This window comes from Esox lucius, chromosome 3 (assembly GCF_011004845.1).
Source record: "Esox lucius isolate fEsoLuc1 chromosome 3, fEsoLuc1.pri, whole genome shotgun sequence".
Taxonomy (NCBI): Eukaryota; Metazoa; Chordata; class Actinopteri; order Esociformes; family Esocidae; genus Esox; species Esox lucius.
This window is the reverse complement of record NC_047571.1, coordinates 16,266,521-16,288,264: the sequence shown is the minus strand read 5'-3', so window position 1 is coordinate 16,288,264 and position 21,744 is coordinate 16,266,521. Positions and strand designations below refer to the sequence as shown.

Here is a 21,744-nt window from a genome sequence, read left to right as displayed (position 1 = left end):
GGTCATCAGGTCCACTTGGCTAAATGGGAAATGTATTATTTTGTAATTTATTTTCCAGGCATTTTTGTGCTTTATTGGACAGGATGCTGGGAACAGGTAGAGAGAGCTTTTCTTTTTTGCTGAAAGCCTAGTGGGCTGTGTTCAAACCCATGTTTCAGAGGTGAATGTGTACGAGAGGAAGCGCCCTACTTAGCTGGGCCACCATAAGGCAACTGGCAAATGTTTTCAACAGGACATTTTCACTTTAGCCTTAATGTAAGTGGATGTAATGTCAAGACAGGTTCTGAACTTAGTAATTAGGTGCTGATAATCGTGATGGGTGAAATTAACTTAGAAGTAGTGGTGGTAATGATGATCATTGTCCGTCCTGACTTTTCATTTGCTAACCCCCTCTCTCTCTCTGTGTGTCTCTCTCTGTCTCTCCCTTTGTCTCTCCCTGTCTCTTTCTCTCTCTGTCTAGTTCACTCTCTCTTTGCCTGCTAGGACTTGTTACCTATCATTTCAATCACAGTTGGCAAAAAGCGTTGCAACGCGCCAGTCAACCATCGTCAAGCCGGTGAAGACCATGCAGCTAGCTACCTGTCCCTGTTCCCTCCTCCTTGCCCCTGTCCCAAAATATCTTATCAGTTCCATGGTGCTGAACCCTCCTCCCACCTGGGTGCCATGCCTGACGAGCGCCTGTCTCCATCACTGGCAGCCATGACAGGTTCTATGTCTGCACCGCTGACAGAGCCAAGGAAGTGACATCATGTCCCTTAGGAGAGGAATTGGGGAGGAGAGGAGGAGGAGAGGAGGAGAGGAGGAGAGAGCAGCTCTATAGTCCTGATGGACAGGGCCTGTCATGACAACATTCTTGGGTAGTTTCGGGGCATCGGGGGGCACTGAGGACACAAACATGGATCGGGGTGGGGGGGGTGTGGGGGTGTGGGGGCTTATTTTCTGAGTCAGTTACTGTAGATCCCGAATAGAGAACACGCCACACCAAAGCCCCTCTTTTTCAAACCGTCTTCCCATGATTGAAATTCCCCCTGATGTGTTTGTCTTTTTGTCCTGCGAGTAGGCCGTTGTGGGGGTGGGGTGTGTGTGTGTGTGTGTGTGTGGGGGGGGGGGGGTGCAGTTGCCCCAAAGTAGTTAGTCAGAGGGTGCTAAAGTACTGAAGGATTGTGCCTGTGAGGTCCAGACTGGGCCAGATAGAACAACACAGGTCCACATCTTTATTTCAACTTGTTGCTTTGAGCTTCCACCAGTCCAGGACTGCTTACTTGCTTTAGCTATGTCCCAGTCTCACTTGATATGTATATATGCACTCTTTATTTCTCTCCCCTTCCCTGGCACTGACAATTGAAAATAAATTAACATTCCTGGGGCTTTATTTTCTCCTTCTCTAAGCCTGTTGAGAATACTGGAGGCGAACCCGGCAGGTCAAGCCATACTCAATCCTTCCCAGTGACCCTCCCGCCCCTCCCACCCCCCCACTCTCTTATTCTTCTCCCCCCCCCCCCATCTATTCACTTCCTCCCTTTTTTAGAAAGCCCTGGACTCCCCCTCCCTCACTAGTCCCCCCCCGCCCTCTCTCTCTCCCTTGTCTTTTCTTTTGCCGGGTGCCTCTCCAGCTTGAGAGAGGCAGCCACTAGCTTTGTCAAAGAAGCTTCACATTCATTCAGCCTGCTGCTGCCCCAAAGAGCTTCGTATTTCACGCAAGGACATGTGGCCCGTCTCTTTCCATCCATTTATTCTAATTACACTTTAATTGCTTGCCTTCTCCTTTTAAATGCTTGCTTATTTTTTCTATCGTTCCTCTGATAGCATGAAAAATGATTTTGCACTGGGCTGGTTCTTTCCCCGGATTCTCCGGACTGATGATGAATTTGGCTCCTAGCTTTTTCTCGCTGTCTCTGGGTGGGGAGAGAAAGAAAAACAGATGTTCTAGATGTTTGCTTGTCATTTTTCATCCTCTGTGACGGATGTAGGGTTCCTGGTATGATATATTGTTAATAGGAGGAAACGCAGGCATAGAGAAGATTCATACCTATGGATCCTTATGTGGGAACATCGAGCTTTGAGAGTATTTAATAACTTTTAATGATTCTGGAAGATTTTAGGATTATTAAACTGTCAAGCCATAAGAATTAACGTAGCTGGTGACAGTAAGTCATAACTGGGCTCTGTACACTATTATTACTATAGCTGCTGCCATGACGACGGTGGTATTGGGACGCGATGTGAATATTCCTTCCTAGCCAAGTAACAAATAACAATGATTTCCTTGCTAGAGGTGCTGCGAAATGTCTCCACATACAGTACACACACACACACACACTCTCTCACACACGCAGACATCTGAGGGGTTAACTACGATTCACTAACCTCTTAAAATGTTCTTCTTGAGGAGCTGCCTCTAACACACACACACACACACACACTACAGACTCCCCTCCCTCCCTGATGTAAAATTGATATGATAGGTCTGTCATCACTTGTGCAAAACGTCTTAATGTTAATCGGCTAATCCTTTTATCTCAAGTCTGACCAAATCCAGTCCAGAAACCCCGCCAAACAAAACGTCTGTTTAGGGAGGGAGCGAGGGAGGGATGAGCGCGGGATGAGCGCGGCGGTTGGCTCCTTCGCCAGCTTAAGGGAGAAAGGGAACATGTTACTCAGCGGGGTGACTGTGCGGGTGGGTCTGAGTAGCACGGAGCGGGAGGGGGGGGGGACAGTCCCGGGGCAGGCTGGGGCGGCTGGCAGGGAGGGAACCCTCACCCCAGGCACGGCAGTCTCCTCGCCCCCTGGTGACTGGTAGGGATCAGCGGCTGAGCCAGCCCAGCAGGGCAGACGGGTTAGTGGGTGGGGGGTATAAAGGATATCCCCTCCCTCCTCGGCCTCTCTCGTCTCTACCCGTCAGCCATCACGCCGCCCTCCCTCCAACTACCCGGCCCCCACTGCTGATTTCTGGGGATGATAAATGTCTGAAGCACTGGGGTGGTGGGGTGCGGGGGTTTGTGGGAGGGTGGGGGGGGTGGAGCTGTCACGTGTAGCCACGCCGGGGTTTGAATGGTAACCATTTTTCTGGTCTGCTGCCTAAAACGTGTCTGCGGGGTGGCAGGCCCGCCCCCAGACAGCACTCAGACACCAGGGTTCCTGGGATTATTAGCAAGCTCACGTTGTTTTCGGGCCGCTCTGCATTCTCACCGCCGCTCCGCCACGCTCTTATCTTATCTCATCTGGTAGCCCGCTGCGACTTGATAAGTCATTTCCAGACAAATGCAGTCACATGACTCTCTCCGTCTCTCTCGGTATGAATGCGCACTCCGACTTCTTACTTGGAAATCATGTTAGCCTCATACGTGCTTTGCCGCCAACACCATACAACAGTTTGTGGCAAATTTGACCTAAAATCAAGATAAATCAGCCTTGGGTTAGAATGTTCACTCAGTTCCTCGTGGACCTCCAGGATGCATTCAGTTTGCCTATTTTAAACAGGAGTCTCCAGCCACCCGTAAAGCCATTTAAAGAATTAATCCACAATGGAGATTTAAATTAGAACTCTGTATGCTAATGCAAATAGAAGCTCCCCACACCGTGTTGTGTGTGTGTGTGTTTGTGTGTGTGTGTGTGTGTGTGTGTGTTTGTGTGCCTGCTTGCTTGCGCGCCCGTGTTGCCAGAAATATCTTAGCGGCACATTAGTGGGGCCTAGAGAGTGATCAGAGACGAGAGCACCACTGTTCAAATTTGGGTTCATTATAAAATAATCAGGCTCTGAGAGCGGAGCACAAACGCAAATCATCCTGTTTTTGGTGTCCTTCTCGCTTCCTAGCGCGGCGAGTCGCGGATGACAGGAGGAAGTCTACTGAAGGCTCACATTGGGTGCATTCAATATGAATAAGTGCATTTTGATGAAGGGTCACTTGTATTGGATACTGGTCTGTGTGTGGGTGTGTGCGTGCATTTGCGTGCTAATATGTAGTATATGTAACAGTTCATCCAACTGGAGTTTTTGACTAGAAGTTCTTCTCCCTGCGTTCGTTGAGGATGTAAAAGTGGATTGACAGTAAACGTGCACCGAGCTACGGACGTGCGTGCTTGTGGCCTGACTCGTATTGACACAGAAGACACCGGGCACGTTCTTTTTTCGGGACCACATCGTCCACGCTTTTTGCCTCATGTGGTGTACATTCACTAGCAGGAGCTCTTCAGACCGAGTGGACCGTGTTTAACCGACTAAATGTGTAATGCCCGTTTAGCTTGCTACATGCATGGTCTATTTCTGATGGCCGACGCACGGGTCCCAAGTCTGTCGACAGAGAAATGATATGAATTGAGTTGCAGAATGCTCAGATAAAACCACACTTGCACTTAGAACAGCAGTAGAGGTGACATTCCCTTCTCCATTGCTTCTGTGTTTCTGAATAGCAGAATGGATGTGTTGTGGTCACAGGGTGGGGACTTGAGTTGTAAAACCTCCTCAGTACTGCCCCTCCAGTTTGCAGGAAGGGACAATACGTTGCTAGTGTGCCGTGCGATTTTCCAGAGTGCAAACATTCTCGGACTCTTCTTTCATAGTAGAAGAAGCCGCTGGTCTCCGACGAAAAACGACACTTCGACAATCGGCTACACTCCGTTAGCGTAGACTACGGATGAACCCGAACTGTAGCCAGGCCAGACTAAGCTGTCTGTACTGGGGGTGAGAAGCAAGCAGACAAGAGTGGAAGAGGAGCTCAAAAAGACAGTCTCTAATGGTGTCCTGTGTGAGTCTGTGAGAGTGTGTTGCCTCAGCAACAGGGTCCTCTCCTGCGGGGATATGCAGGGAGTGGGTAGGGGGGGGGCGGTGAAAGCCATAAGTGTGTAAACATTAATTTGCTACATGGAGGAGATGGGCTTTAAACATGCAGCAAGTAGGCCAGGGATGAGTGCTCTGTCATGTTCTCCTTTACCTCAGGGTTTCTGTCAAAAGTCAAATATAAGTACATAGTCCATGAGACTTGATGTACTGTGCAGTTTCAGAATTTCGTTAAACCCATCCATTTGCCTGTCCGCAAGAACTGAATACTAAATAGCTGACTATTTGATTGGATTGATTGATGTCTTTGGTGGTAGTTTTGGCAGATGCATCTATCCAAAGTGACATACAGCTATCACACATTTTCAGTATATGTTTGTCTGCCGTGATAATTCCCCATTTACAGTGTGTTGAATATTTATGGTAATGCATCTCTCAGATTCATCTTGAAAGATGGCAGCGGTGATGAAAAAGCCTTTGTGGCGAGATTATGATTATGATGATGATGATGACGAAGTCTCGACTTCCATCAGTACCCATTTTCTCTCCTTCTCACCCTGTTCTTCTCCCTCTCTCTCTCTGTGATTTCAGATAAGAAGATGACTTCTCCGAGAACCACGGATTGCTGACTGTACCAAGACTTGTCTTTTTCCCTTCTACTGTATAGAATACAGTAGTAAAACCAGAGTTGTTAGCTAGCGGCCTTCCAGAGCTGCTTCCATACCAGGCCACCATGGCTGCAGCGTGGAGGACTCCACTTCTCCACTGTCTACTGCTCACCCTCATTCATCTTCACTGTTCAGAAGGTAAGTGCTTGTCTGGATCGGAGTTTGAGACATGATGGTAGATGTGAGCCTGTGTGTGTGTGTATGTGTGTGTATGTATGTATGTATATGTATATAAACATACATATATATATATTAATGTTTATATGTCTATATATTCTTTTGTATGTCTGAGCTTCTGTATATGTGAATACAATGTCGTCTTTGAATGTTTGTGTTCCATGAAAGTATTGATTTGGCACATTTTGTAGTCTTCTAATGGGAGTGAAGAGTTGAGTGCTTTTATATAGTGACTTCACGTCAAGATGTTTTATCCTTGAAGGTTTACAAAAGCACTGCGACAGAGTTTTAAACCTGACTATCTCAGCATTTGTGCTTCAGAAACCTTGATGTCGTTTTATATGCACCCTGATTGCTTGATTCTGTTCAGTCCCTGCACCTGGAGCCTTCACTTGAATAATCTGATGTTATGCGAAATTGGAAAGTTTTGGAAAGAATTATTATTGTTTTTTTATGCTGCCCAAATACATCTCTAGGTTTTTGATTTTAATTTCCATGCCTGGCTTTAGATTAGTATGTTTGGCTGTAATTACAAGTTCTGTCACTAAGAGTCTGTTATGTACCCATTGGAGGCATTGATGTCAGTTGGTTGGTATGTATTCTTAATGACAATCATTACATCTCTTCTTTTTCACTCGTATTGTGCTGAAATCACATGCTCGTGTGCCAAACATTGATTATAGTCGAACATCAAAGAACATAAACTCTGAAGATTTCTTTTGAATTAAGTTTTTCTCTTACATTTTAATTTCCCACTCAGAGTTCTCTTATTTTTCTTATTTTTTGTTTTTATATTTAAATTTCAGTGTGTGAGGTGATTTGTAAACTAAAGAGAGATGGGAATGGAATAGTTGAAGCAGCCGCAAACATTCTTAAAAAGATAAACCAACTGTGGAGTTTTAGCAATTGTAGACCATACAAAATACCTCACAGGGTATTTTTTCAGGAATTTTCTTTTAGAAAAAAAGAACCTTTTGAAGAATGGGGCTCTGATTTGAGCAGGGAAATGGTCTGGCCTGAACGGTCCCGGTGATTTTCTTTCTGGAAGGGGGGGGGGTGCTTTGGTATGCCGAAAGTTAAGGTTTTGGGTTTCACTTGACGAAGGCGAAGGCTCTCAGGCCTATGAATGCATATTTGCCCATCCATCAAAGAAGGAATGTGTGTGGGTTTTCCTCCGAAAACAATGCTGGGTCCACGTCAGTCACCTTTACTCTAACCCTCTATTTGTGTGTGTGTTTGTGCGTGTGACTGAATTTTTTTTTCCAACATGGACGTCTGACCAACAAAGACGGCTCTGGTTAATGACTTCCTCTCTGTTCAGTAGGAGATACTATCACTATTTGATCATGAATACCCAAAACATTCCTTGTGCTTAGAAAACCCCTTAATGACATACTTGAGCAGAAAATAATTTCTTTCTTTCTCATGTCTATGGTTTATGGATTGCCCATGCTAGGTTTTTGTAACAAGAGTGATGGAGTCAGCACAAATGCTCCACTCTATAGAGTTAATTAACATTTGTGTTCTCAAAACCACCCAAGATGTTTTGTACCTTATTAATACAGCAAGCAGATATTAAATAAATAGAAATGTTTTAGTGTGAAGGGAGAAACCATATTATAAATGGCAACCCGGTTCTATTAGCATAATGGGGACATAATTGGATGGAAAGAGATAATCAAATCATTGGAAATTGAGGTTTAACGCATGCACTATTTATAATAACAACTATTTCCTTTTCTCTATTTAAATATGTAAAATGCCAATGTGCATATTCTGCACTAGGTTGTGAAGGAATTGTAAAATAAAAAAGAAATTATTGCTAAGCTGAATCACACATGATTTTATCTTCCTGAGCCAAAAAGAGGGTGGTTGAGTTGACCAAATATTGAGTGGATTTACACTGCTACCTTAGAACTTATTTAGGCTACAACAATTGTTGTGAAAACTGAACATATGTGCCGCAAGATCTGGAGACTGGTCAGACTAGCCAAACCTCAATGACCAGTGCAAATAAACGAGTGAAGTGCAGATGGACATGGACTGAAAGCCCGACTTCTGCAGTTGTGGCACACCACTATGTGATCATGGAGGCTTCTGTCACCCTCCTGTCAGCTTATCCCAGGAGCAAACTCCTCTGTATCTGCCGGCCACAGCTACTGGAAATCTGGACTGGCTACAGCGGAATCTCACTACTCTGGGCTGTGTTGACCAGTCGGTTTTCCAGTCAGCCCATCAGAATGCCGCTATTGGTCAGGACATTCTCACCTATACGGTTGAGTCAGTCATACAGGTTCTACCAAAAAGTACAAGCTACCAAGTGGGTACCCGGAAAGCCAGGATCTGTTCTTTATTTTACTCCCTGAGCTAAATTTAATAGAGTCTGTTTGCATACGTTATTGGCGTTCACACAAGGACTTCTATATTGCTTGACCTGGTTGCTACTGAGGTGAGACAAGTAGTATAAGTGCATTCACCAGCATTCAGAAGAGCCCAGTTCAATGCCAATGATAATGTGTTATCGGCAATACAGAATAAGCCAGATACTGTTGTTGTGTTGGGAGAGCCAGAGGGAGGTTCGGGTTTGGGAGACGGGCTACTCATTCGACCGCTACATGGAACAAGCCTTTGCTGACAAGCTCCTTAAAAATCAGCCCCTCATGTTACGCGTGAACGGCCTCGGTTATCAGTGCAAACTTGCGATAATGATATTCGGGAGGATTGGCCGTCTTCACAGGCTGACTGTACGAGGCCTTCAGATTCCAGGCCTACATAAGTCAAGGACAAGGCAGCTGGTGAGGTACTGCACTGTGTCAGTGGCCATGGGCCGCCTCGCCGTCTCGGTGCCTCTCTGCCTCCACTTGCATGCAGAGACATTCAGAAATATGAATAAGTCCTTCCTGAATGTACGTTGTATTTGCGTGCTCAAATCAAATATTTAGTATGTGTGTGGGTGAGATGAAGTGTAATTTGCATAGTTTAAGCATAAACTACATTTCTGTGGATGTCCGTCCAACAAATAGGCTTGTTGGTTAATAACTTCCTTTCTCATAATTTAGGGGATCTTATTCACAGTTTTATCATGAATACCCCAAGTGTGCTTAGAAAAACGCTTAATGTCATACTTAAGCAAACATTTCTTTCTTTTTAATGCCTATGGGTTATGTAATGTTAGATTTTTGTTACAAGAGGAATGGAGTCAGCACAAATGCCTTGACTCCAGTGAGTTTATTAACATTTATCTACTCAAAACAACCCAAGATGGTTTGTACCTTATTAATATGGCAAGCAGTTATTAAAATAAATAGAAATGTTTTAGTGTGGAGGGAGAAAACATATTATAAATGGCAGTCCTATTAGCATAATGTTGACAGGTGTATAATGACACAGAGGGATAATCATATAATCGGAAATTGAAGTTCAATGTATGTCAGATTTAAATTGGAAAGTATTTATCTGTTTCTGTCCGTTTGTGCAACATGGACAAAAAAAGTTTGTCTCTTACATTGGGGATTTGCACTCCTTTTTCAGCAGCGTCTTTAAATCATTACCTAACTTGACTGGCTCTATATTGGCGGAAGAAGTATATAATTACTGGAACAGAAAACTAGGTCAGGGAGGGTATCATGTTAGAGGGTTGGAGGGGTGGGTGGGTGGGGGGGGGGTTAGACCGCCCAGCCTGTAGATATGAAGATATAGGTTGACAAGCCAAGCAGCCAACCCTGCTAAGGAGGGGCCAGGACACGCAGGCCCCTACCTGCCGAAGTTCTTCCAACAATGGCAGTTATTATGTACTTCAAAGAAAAGATGCCGAGCTTTGGGCAGATTATGTCCTGTGGTTTATTTTATGTCGACATTGTGTAGATGTTGTTGTGTTGTTAATGCCAAGAGGAGAATAGGCCTCTCAACTGAAACATCAAAACATGTATAAAGGAGACAGATGAATAAGATGAAGTCATCTATCTTCTTTATCTGTCATCTCTCTGTGTAGACAGGGATCAGCTACAACTTAGGAAACACACTTTGTTTTGTTTTCCATCAAGTTTTTGGATTCTATGCGATATAGTTCAGATGTTCTTTCTACACCAGGTTGTTATGTGTATTTGCCAACCATATTAAACTTCTGTAGAGAAGAGGTGTCCATGTTTTGTCTATTCAAATACCGGCCTTTGAGAAAAGTGCCTGAGGGGTAAAACTGACAGTCATGTAATAATTTTTGACAAATTTTTTGACTCATTTTTGACTATTTGAGAGAGAGGAAATGTACCATATTTTACATAATAATTTACATAACTTTTCAGTACATTGGCATGAACCAATGGTATAACTTAATCTATTATAAGATGCACTGTATTTAGATAGTCAAAGTTTAACAGTAACAGTACTTGACATTGTCTTTCTCTTCCCCAATCAGTTCCTACTTTCTCAAGCTGTAATCTTTCTACCCAAGAGTCTGCCCTCCCAGTTTGGTATTATCCTACTCAATATTATGGACTTGCCTTGTTGTAACAACTCCACAACAGGTGCGGGAGAGTAGAAGATTAAGACGTGTCCTCCGAAGCGCATCCCACCAAGCCGTTCTGCATCTTATCACACTGCTCACTCAGCCCGGACATTTTTGCCGGTGCACTCACACACACGCACACACCGGAGGGGAAGATATTCCCTGGCCAACAACCATGATGGAGCTTCCATGTGCCCGACCTACTCCAAGGAGTCACGAGAAAGCCACAAGACAAGGCAGCCCTGTCAAAATGTCCACCCAAGTGACGCTGATCCATTTTTGCGCTGCCTACTGGATTGTGACCTAGCTGCTATTACACAGTCTTTCAGTGATGCAGTGACAGAGGTGCTACTTTGGGGGGCATCTAATGGCCCTTTTAAGCTGCTCTTTTTGTTAGGAACCCGATCACACTGGTGAAAGAAAAGTTAATTTGTATCCCTGATTTGCAGGCTATAGGAATGCCAATCGCTTGAATCTAGAGGCATGGATGAGTGTGCCAGAAAACTCACCCTTCTTTCTTCAGAATGAACAGATCTGTGTGGAGCCTGTCTCCACCCTTCACCTCTGTCTCCACCCTTCACCTCTGTGTCTCCACCCTTCACCTCGGTGTCTCCACCCTTCACCTCTGTGTCTCCACCCTTCACCTCTGTCTCCACCCTTCATCTCTCTGTCTCCACCCTTCACCTCTGTGTCTCCACCCTTCACCTCTGTCTCCACCCTTCACCTCTGTGTCTCCACCCTTCACCTCTGTCTCCACCCTTCACCTCTGTGTCTCCACCCTTCATCTCTCTGTCTCCACCCTTCACCTCTGTGTCTCCACCCTTAACCTCTGTCTCCACCCTTCACCTCTATGTCTCCACCCTTCATCTCTCTGTCTCCACCCTTCACCTCTGTGTCTCCACCCTTCACCTCTGTCTCCACCCTTCACCTCTATGTCTCCACCCTTCACCTCTGTCTCCACCCTTCACCTCTGTCTCCACCCTTCACCTCTGTGTCTCCACCCTTCATCTCTCTGTCTCCACCCTTCACCTCTGTGTCTCCACCCTTCACCTCTGTCCCCACCCTTCTCCTCTATGTCTCCACCCTTCACCTCTGTGTCTCCACCCTTCACCTCTCTGTCTCCACCCTTCATCTCTCTGTCTCCACCCTTCACCTCTGTGTCTCCACCCTTCACCTCTGTCTCCACCCTTCACCTCTATGTCTCCACCCTTCATCTCTGTGTCTCCACCCTAAACCTCTGTCTCCACCCTTCACCTCTGTGTCTCCACCCTTCACCTCTGTGTCTCCACCCTTCACCTCTGTCTCCACCCTTCACCTCTGTCTCCACCCTTCACCTCTGTGTCTCCACCCTTCATCTCTCTGTCTCCACCCTTCACCTCTGTGTCTCCACCCTTAACCTCTGTCTCCACCCTTCACCTCTGTCTCCACCCTTCATCTCTCTGTCTCCACCCTTCACCTCTGTGTCTCCACCCTTCACCTCTGTGTCTCCACCCTTCACCTCTATGTCTCCACCCTTCACCTCTGTCTCCACCCTTCACCTGTGTCTCCACCCTTCATCTCTCTGTCTCCACCCTTCACCTCTGTGTCTCCACCCTTCACCTCTGTCTCCACCCTTCTCCTCTATGTCTCCACCCTTCACCTCTGTGTCTCCACCCTTCACCTCTGTGTCTCCACCCTTCATCTCTCTGTCTCCACCCTTCACCTCTGTGTCTCCACCCTTCACCTCTGTCTCCACCCTTCACCTCTATGTCTCCACCCTTCATCTCTGTGTCTCCACCCTAAACCTCTGTCTCCACCCTTCACCTCTGTGTCTCCACCCTTCACCTCTCTGTCTCCACCCTTCATCTCTCTGTCTCCACCCTTCACCTCTGTGTCTCCACCCTTCACCTCTGTCTCCACCCTTCACCTCTATGTCTCCACCCTTCACCTCTGTGTCTCCACCCTTCACCTCTGTGTCTCCACCCTTCACCTCTGTGTCTCCACATCATCTGTCTCCTTCCTCCAATGTGAATGAAAGCTTTGTAAAAAAAAAAAAAAACATATGCATTTGTGAGAAGATTGAGTGAGTGTCCACTATCCTCCAAAAAAGAACAGGTTTGTTTACCAGTATCACTCAGTCCATTCTGGTCATGAGACTAGCTATATTCATACTGATACATACCTATTTACCTCTATTTATCTCTGAAATTATAATCTATAGCCATAGTTCAGTTGAACGTGATACCCTTTATTCAGAGACTGCTCCCGTTTTAGGGGGCCTATCTTTGAAAGAGCTGTCCCCGGAAATGTCGCTGTCTAGCCCTTGGAGTGAAAGAAAGTCACTCCTGTCAAGTTAAATCTCAGCTGATTTTTCAATGTGAATATTCTTTAGTCTTCAGAAATGTCTGTAAATGTTGTACATCCATGTAACTGCAGAATGTGTTTCATTTTGTAACATTACCATCAAAACAAAGAATTTCCCCCTGGCTTTCACTTCAAAAACCAAGTACTTATATAAAGAGCTACTCTATAAATAAGTAGTAATACATTTCTCTTCACACTGGGGTGTTCCTGAGGGGTGTCGAAATATACCGGTATTGACGATTAACGTGATATAAAAAAAAAATGAAATATTGATTTCATGTTAATAATAAGCAAATTATAATATTGTATTTGCTGGGTGAAACTTATGTTGTATTTTTACAAAAAACACATGTCTCATATAGACAAACAATGCATGTCCTTAATCTACGAGTCTGGACCTATATGCTGGCATTTGCCCCGTCAGAACTCCCAGGATAGACATGCAAATACACACTGTATTTGTAGCCTATTCAATTTGTGAAAATGATGTTGTATTTGTCCAAAAACTCCTCTCGGTGTTGTAGGCCTTGTGAATCTTTTGTTTATCAGTTCATCTGGTTGCCTTTTTACAATCCATTAAGTGTTAAACAGTTACAGTAATACAGTCACATACTCTCCACCTCCCTAAGCTCGTGTTTTGAGTGTAATTCATTTGCCAAAAAGAATAAAAACACATAACAAACAAACCTGAGGAGGAATTTGACTGATAGCATTATTATAATTTTTTCATTCACATTTTCTCTAGAAACCACAATTATATTGTTTTCATGCATTAATTTTTCCACGATAATCATGTAGTGAAAATCTGATATCATGACAGCCATAGTGTCCCTTGAGATAGTAGCATACTCTGCCTTATAATGTAGCGGCCAATAGTGAACTTTTGGCGGCTGTAAACGGACAATTAATCACATTGAGCAATTTTTTTTTTATTTTGGGAAATATATTGTGGTGTTAAAAGGCCCATAGTCTACTTTTAAGAGTGGTGTGCACCTTGACAGTTATTAGTCAAATACACTCATTCTTCTTCACATGCATCAGACACACAGGGCTGAAAGTTTCATTTACTTTCATTATTTGCACATCATTTGATATTTCACATGCATTGCTTTTAACAGCGGATCTTGCCAGAAAGCATTATAAATATTAATTGATTTTATTCCATCAAGATGGTTATACGGGTCAACTTTAAGTCCAAACTCCTCAAAATGATTGGCGTCAAACGCTATGAAAGCCACGGCTGTGTATTGATGGACTGGGCTCCCATGTGCCACATTGGTATTTCCAGTTGTCAGAAAAGAATGGATGAAGAGAAGGCCTCCTGCCTTGATTCTCTGCACTGGCCTCCAGCCATAGACGTCCATTCAATCATCTGACTGCTATGCTTGGTTTGGTGTTTTTATAATTCATATCTGAACGGTACGGGTCCATGACAGGGCTATCATGAATTATCAGTAAATCCCTGAGCGATTCACAGATGACTGGCGAGACTGCGTGCTATGAACATGCACACAGAACCCCCTCTGATTTATTCCTTTCCCATAGCATGTTTTGGCCCAAATTGAAGTCTTCTGTGAAACAAGAATGGTTTTATGGTGTGCACTTTCATCTGGCCATGACAGATGTCTGGGGAGGTGTGGGGGGTGTCGCTGAGAGATAGATCACCACCATCACATTTGCTTGTTTATTATACATAATACGTCATTACAATGCATTTCATATTGGGAACAACTATACACCATATAGGAATGCAGAGTATACCTGATACAACTTTGCCACCATTTTATTCAATTTCTTATTTTATTATTACCAATGAACTAAAGAGACATCTGATAAACCTAGGTATGATTTGACCAAATGGAATTGATATAAGACAAAGCTATATCAGTCAATAGCAGGAATCAGTTTTTCATTCTCGGAAAGTGAAGTGCAATATAATCGCATGTAGTCAACCTAGATTTAGAGTAAGAGTGATTTCCTCAGTGGGTCTTGGTAAACCAAAAGCAGCAACAAGAATGTTCCAGTCTGTCTGTACGCGAAACGAGGATTTAGGAGCACAGGTCTCATGGAGAAGAGAGGCCTAGCCTGTTTTTATTGTGTATTTAGATGTGATTGTAAAACCCCCTGTTATATGGCCCAATGATGAACAGACACTCAATCTAATAGGGTGGGAGCTAAGGTTCCTGACAGGTTGATTTCATTTGCTTAGCATGCCCCTAAATCTTGTTTGCTGGCAGCAGCACAACCCAGCTCAATTCACACCCTTAGTCTCAAGTGAATATAAACACACTGGACCAGATCCCTTCCTCACTTTTTCCACTTAGACCTGAGATCTACAGTTAGAATCAATGGAAGTTCCTTAGACTCAAACAACCCAGCTCAAATAATGGAGGTAGCCAAATAATTTGGTTCCTTGTGGTATATATAGTAGACCGGGCTAGTTTCAATTTAATTGAACACCCCTGCCTAAATGTAAACTCTTGGAGCTGGCTTTCACTAGTCACATCTTCTCAGGGCTTTAGATGGCATGACAAAGTAATGCATTTAATCCAGAGGGGAAACAGAAGGCTTTTAAGTCAAATCAAAAGATCAGAGTATGCCAGAAAAAAACACTTTTCTATTCACATCCCTGCCCTAATCATCTGTGAGACTTGAGATTATGGAAGCGTATTAAAGGTAATAGCAATATGTCCGTTTTTATTACAGCGTAACTTCCTGCTCAAATAGTACTGTTTACATAGAGATGAATACACGCCAAGTGTATGCCACAGTGAATTAACATGTAAAAGTACAGAAACTATAACAAATGTAACAGTAATATTACAAGTAAGACCAAAGACAATAATTTAATTCAATGAAATAAATATCAAGGAGAGCAATGACTATTTCTACCTGTGAAATTCTCTGTTTTATGTCAGCATCGTCAGCCATTTTCTCCTTCATCATGACATGGGATTCATACTTGAATGTTTCTGGGGAAGTTCAGAAAAACATCCTGTTTGTAACTGAACATTCTCCTAAGACAGAATGTTAGGAACAAAGATGCTGGGATCAAAGGGAAAGTAGACTATAATTACCTTGCCTCAAACTCTGAAAATTGTCTAGACATGATATTATTTAGAGAGGAATTTGTCACATTTGCTTACAATATTTCAATTGATATTACATTAGTTATTATGATTATTTTTGGGGAATAAATGAAGAATTGTCATTACAATTAATTAGAATTTTGTGTGTGTGCTATTGTGAGTGTTTTGTGGATTATAAAACTTTTCCAGTTTCAGTTATATCATGTGGGGTCACTGATTTAAAAATGGGGTCTTGAGAGAAACTGGAAAAAGTGGCGCTTTTCATAGAACGCATGTTATCTGAGTAGCTTCAGATAGCCATTAAATTCTATTGTTATTAACAGAGACATTTCTGTTTTCTTCCTACAAATATGTCTCTGACTTCTAATTGTTTAAGTTACAAAGTATTATAACCCTATTGGTCCTTTCCTGAAAGATAAGACTATCAGCAACACAGGAGAAAGATCTTTAACGATAGTGTTCTTTATCTACACAAAAGATGATCTTCCTTGCTATTTTCCTGATCTTATCAAACCAATCTGATGTAGTTGAGACCATGCTTCCTTCAGATTTAAATAATATCACAGATCACTGTAAAACAATTTGACAGACATTTGTAGCTCTAATTGTTAAATTCAATGTAGAAACACATCAAAATGGCACCATTGGCCAAAAACTTTTTTGGGAACCCCTTTGACTAAATATTGATTACTCTGTTGTGTTTGTGTTGATTTGTATCTCAGTGGGATTGGTTTGTTTCTATTATGGGTTTATTCATGTCTCAGATGGCTGGGGTTATTTCTATTATGTTTTAGCAGCAGTATCAGGACTGTGTGTGTGTGTGTGTGTTTGTTGCTGTCCGTCTGCTCGGTCTGTCTACTCTGAATGGTGAATGAACACTAGTCTGTAGCAGCACAGTATTAGTTATGGCCCGAGGCTAGGGAGGCTGAGCCATGGTGCATAACCACACTTTTCTGTCCAGGAATTAAATGTCACCTCAGGGTGGGTCACCTGCAAACAAAAGGGCCGCTGGGCGATTTGCAGGTATAAACAGCCCAAGATAAGAAACACTTTTCTTGCCATGAAGGAAATTGAATAAGTGTTGTTAGAATGGGGGAAAAGTCCCCCCAAAAATGGCATTGAGATGGGCACAAAGAGTGTTTTTTTTGCCTAGTACGTTATCAGTATTGACCTGTTCTTGTAGCATATTCCCCTGTCGAGTGTGCAGGGTGGCCAGCCCACAATGGCTCTTCATTGGAGAGAAGGACAGCGGGGGAACCAGGAAGCTGTCCGTCACCAAGGCTTGCCCATCTGGCTAATCTCTTATCAGTGGCTATGCTGCTTGTTGCTCGTATTGACCGGTTGAGGAGTGAAGGGGGCAAGGTCATCACAGTCATCACACTCTCAATCAAAGTGGTCAGAGCGTCAGTGTTCCAGAGATAGCCGGCAGCCTGCTGGGTTGGGTTGCTGCATTGGAATGTGTCCAGGTTTATGTTTGTCATTCACCTACCCTACAAAGCTCTAAAAAGGGGACAGCTAAAACCACCCTGTTCATGGACTGCAATATTGTTTTAAATGTTTGTTTTAGTACTCCAGTCCATCTGATCTGCCTGATCAGTGCACCCGTAATGGAGTTACTGTGGCTTGAAAACATGATAACGTTTATGAACAATGGAAATACTTAATTGGAACACCTTTTGGCATGTAGTAAAAATGTAAAAGCAAGCTGAGAAGGAGATGAGTCAGCTGAATGTAAGCTCGCTGATGTTAGCAATGCTAGCTATTTTCTCCACAGAATTTGACTTAGGTTACAAAAACATGGCCATCTATCTAAATAAAAGTGTATAACATGAAGAGGATAGCAAAGGGTTTATTTTTTTTACTAAATATTTGCCTCCTTTTGCAATGTCATCGTATTTCCATGTCCCTATAGTGTAATTTAGACAAAACAGTCATTAGCACCCGTTCAGTCATTAGACTCTGTTCAAAGTCATTAGCCTCCATTCTAATTTTGACCAAGAATTGTCTGCATTGTCTATTAAATGTAAAATAATGGCAACTCATCAATTTGGGATCCAGATGTTGTTTCTAACATGATTGTAATCTACACCAACTTTATAATATCTAAAAGTTGCAGCCAATAAAATATGTGGCATGGTAAAGCAGACCTAAACACGATTGTGGTATTTTCATAAAAGTCTGCATACCCCTCTGTAAACATCTTGTTGTTAACCGCACAGGATTCAGCACACAGGAAATAATATGTAATTGTTGTTCCAGATCCTGTTGTGCTTGTAGGTGTGAAATGTATAATCACAAAACTTCCATTCTAAAGTAAATCCCCAGGCCGTTTCAGATTGCATACTTGCAAAAAAAATTTTTTAACCACATTAAGGAAATTTGTTTAAAGATGTAGAAAACCAAGACAGTCAATCTAGGAAGCCAGTTAACGAAAAGCAACTTCCTAGCCAGCTTATAACTACCGGAACATATCTGACAATGTTTTGGGTTTGCCTGTAGCCAAGAGTTCATTCATCATAACAGAAAAGGGCCACATTACAAGGTCATTATTCCAAGGTATGTCAGGCTTGGTACGGTTGTGAAAATGACAAAATACAGTTGTGCATTCTGTCTGAGGAATGTAGAATGCTCTCATGGTCAGGTTACTACAATAATGGTCACCATGACAGGGTTCAACATTTCTTTTTCTCTGCGACTATGCATAGGATTCTGCCTATGTTCCTAACCCTCACCAGTGCCAGCTACACACAGGGATATTAGTAAGTTCTGCATGCAAAAAAGTGACAAATAGGGGTATTTTTAAATAAGGGTATTTAAAAAAAATTATCTCCTCTTTTTTTTTTTTTTTTTTTTTACTGGTAATCCACCTTGGACTCTGAATCAGATGTCAGTAGATTAATTTAACCTTCACTATAATGGTTGAGCAGTAAAGGCCGGTATTTGTGTGTACGGCTTTCATGGCTGCTTTTGTAAACATGCTAGTGTGTGTGTGTGTGTGTGTGTGTGTGTGTGCGTGCGTGGGTATGTTCTTGTGGCGTGCGTGTGTGTTCCCCTATCATCTGTGTCTTTTGCTAGCTTGGCGGTCCCCTGGTGCTGGTTACTCCCCAGTCGGCCTCAGTGTTTCAGCCTCATTATTCAGAAGAGATGTAATCCCTGTTCCAGTCACAGTTCTTCCTGACACACTCCGTCTATATGTGTCGTACTGAGAGAGCCTCTTGGGCCAGACTCCCAGCGCGCGCGCACACGCACGCACACATACACACATACACAGGGCCATGTGATGAGGAGGGAAAGCACCTGACTGGTTCTGGGACTTAAAGCAGAAAGCCCAGCTGGGGTTTAAGTGTGAGGGGTTAGGAACAGGGCTTAGGAGTTGAGGACGGTGCATGCATCACAATCATTCGGGGGAGATACAGAAACTCCTCACAGGGGAGGTTTTCCTTGCACATTCTCCACTTTCTGTGTGTTTCATCAACTCCTATGAAGGCGACATGCACCAATATGCTGGGCTGTCTTGAAGCAGTGAACTAATTCTGTCAAAGTGATGCTCTCCCCGGTGTATATAGGTTTTTCATCTAAACTGTCAAATACAATTTTTTGAGATTTTTACGTTTAACCCTGTGACAAATATTTGTGTCTTTGCAAAGGGAGACATTTCTTTTTCCCTGTAAAGACAGTGTTTCATTTGCCCAGCTCAAATAATTCAACAGGAGAGAAAATATGTTTTTTTAAATGGTGCCAGTCCCTTCATGAAGAGTTTAATCAATGAGTAACCCTCCTTTGCCCTCAGAGGATTATATGCTTTAGCTATGGAATGATTTTGCCCGTCATTCTGAGATGGTCTCCTTTTGATGTGTGTCTTTAAGGTCAGAGGTCAGGCCAGTACCAATGACAGAGAAGAGGATCTCAGTTTAAATAGGGCACGTCAGATAGATTTCACTTAACCAATAGAATGTCTTTAATGGAAATGCCCATTCTATTAACTCTATTTATATGGTTATCACCACTCCCTTAAGGACCGTCTCTCAGAGCTTGATTGCCCCACTCACCCCATGGAGATGTTCATGTCATCTTCACGTCCTTAGCATGGGTTGAACCCGCTGCTCTCAGGGAAACAAATATATGTTTCACGTAGACAAGGTATGTCTGTGAGTTAATAAACTGTCTGGAACTGTCACGTTTTGCCACTGAAGATGTTAAGAACAACTGGAAAAAGAGACTGGGAACTAAACGACGCTGGGTGTCAGAGGGAGGACAATAGGTGCATCACTCATTTGTGTGTCACTTCTGAAGTGGATTTGAGATTTATGTTGGGTTTAAAGGACGCTTGAACGATAGCAGGCCTGGGTTCGCCTGGTTTGGCGGAGAGACGGAAAAAGAAAAGCGGGATTAAGGGGAGAGGGATGAGGAGAGAGGGATGAGGAGAGGGGGTGGAGGGATGAGGAAAGGGTGTGAGGGATGAGCAGAGGGGGATTAGGGGAGAAGGAGGGCACTTGACAAAGTATTCCTGTCACATATGTATGACATGCACAAACAGAAAAAAACATCTTGTGTTGAACGGGCCCACCTGTGTGCTTAAGATATCGGCAGGGGGGCTGACGTTATCATTCTTTAGTGCCGATGATATGACAAATCCTCTCCCCTTTTGTTCTCCAAAAGGAGACATGCATCGACATGCTATGCATGCTCTCTCGTCCAGAAACGACGCCCAAGGCGTGGTGTTGGAGGAGAGATCGGTCCCGGTTGGGAATTCCAAGAGGGATTTTTGGAACACCACCATCGTCTTCTAGCCATATTAAAGGTCTGTTTTAGAAGGCTTACGGTACACCAGAACCTGGAATCTGGATTTGGTTTGATAGCAGTTGTCTTTCTGGGAAAGCACGTTGTCTTTGGGGCTTTCGCTGTCGTCTTGTCTGACACTGTCTTTAGAAATGATTCCCAGCAAGGTAGAACAGAGACGATGAGAGAGAGAGAGGGACTGGGTGCCATGGGAGGTGGTGCCATATGTCATTGTCGATGGTATTATGGCAGTTTTGGTGGTTGTAATGAAATACGGGCCTGTCATGGCGGGGTCAAGCCTGTACAGAGGATGGCCTGTGTTTTTCAGACAGATGTTATCCTTCCTCATCTCCCTCCAATCCCTGGTGTTTCTATGTGTTGGATGGCATTTGTGAGATTGTATCACAGATGTCAAATAGCAGACACCAGCAGCAGATGTCATTTATTCTATTTATCGTGAGATATATATATTTTTAAAATGTAAGAATTTTCCTGGCATCTTTAGAAATGTTTATAATTCAGGAAGAGATTTATTTTCATAAATATCGGGTTAATTGCAATGGCCCATTTGAAGTCACTGTGATTTTCTTAATAAACATTCTTCACTTTAAACATTAGAAAATACCGTGCAGAAGAACAAAGAAAGCAGAGAGAAATAGGCCAAACATTGTTGCTGCTTGGTTCTCACTTGTTAAGTATTCAAATATGCTTTTGATTTTGCTCCCTTTCTCTTAATTCCCTTTGAAAAATCTTGACTTCATCTTTGGAAAACATAGGCCTACTGTACGCTCGCTCTATCCTCTCTCTCCGGATATTGGATTATGAAGGTATCCAGCCCAGTTGGGGAGGAATCCTTGACTTTCGAAGATCTGCTCTTTCTTCATGAGACATGGGCTACCAGTAACGTTGAAGAATAAACTGACAAAAAAGACAACCAATCTAGAAGAACTCACACTGTGTCAACTCTTATTCCTCTAAAAGGCTACACCCTCCTTTATCCTGTGGAGAAAGCGTCCCTGTCAAGCCTGGGACCAGGACAATGGAGGCCAGCCTTGGGGGAACAGGACCATTTGCATGCAGCTGTTTGCCGTTTCCACGACCACAAAGCCCAATCAGAGAGGACTTAATGGAGGATGACAAGCGTTGACCAACGCCTAGCCGTGCCCCCTGTCTGTCTGTGCAGGTCCTCATGGCCTCGCCACTGTGTCTGTACCCCCCCCCCCCCCCATTCCAAAAAAAGCTGGCCCACTTTTTTCCAGACTGATCAAACATTCCGGTACTCTCCCAACCCCCCTTTTTCTCGCGGCTCCTTCGTCGTACTCTGAAGTCCTCGTGGAGAGGAGGGGGATGGGGAGGTTAAAGGTCGTATAGGATTGGCCTCTTAAATGACAAAACAATCCTGTGAAA

At 43.5% G+C, this 21,744-nt stretch overlaps 1 protein-coding gene across 14 annotated transcripts in view; it reads left to right on the top strand.

Annotated features, from left to right (window-relative positions):
- LOC105019322 (adhesion G protein-coupled receptor L2) overlaps window positions 1-21,744 on the top strand; it is an 88,016-nt gene that overhangs the window by 11,967 nt on the left and 54,305 nt on the right. For all 14 annotated transcript variants that reach the window (XM_010885402.3, XM_020045257.2, XM_020045263.2 and 11 more), the window contains exon 2: window positions 5,369-5,583. In XM_010885402.3, the coding sequence (XP_010883704.2) occupies window positions 5,511-5,583 (73 nt within the window). In that variant the 5' untranslated portion in view covers window positions 5,369-5,510. The remainder of the gene's footprint in view (window positions 1-5,368; window positions 5,584-21,744) is intronic.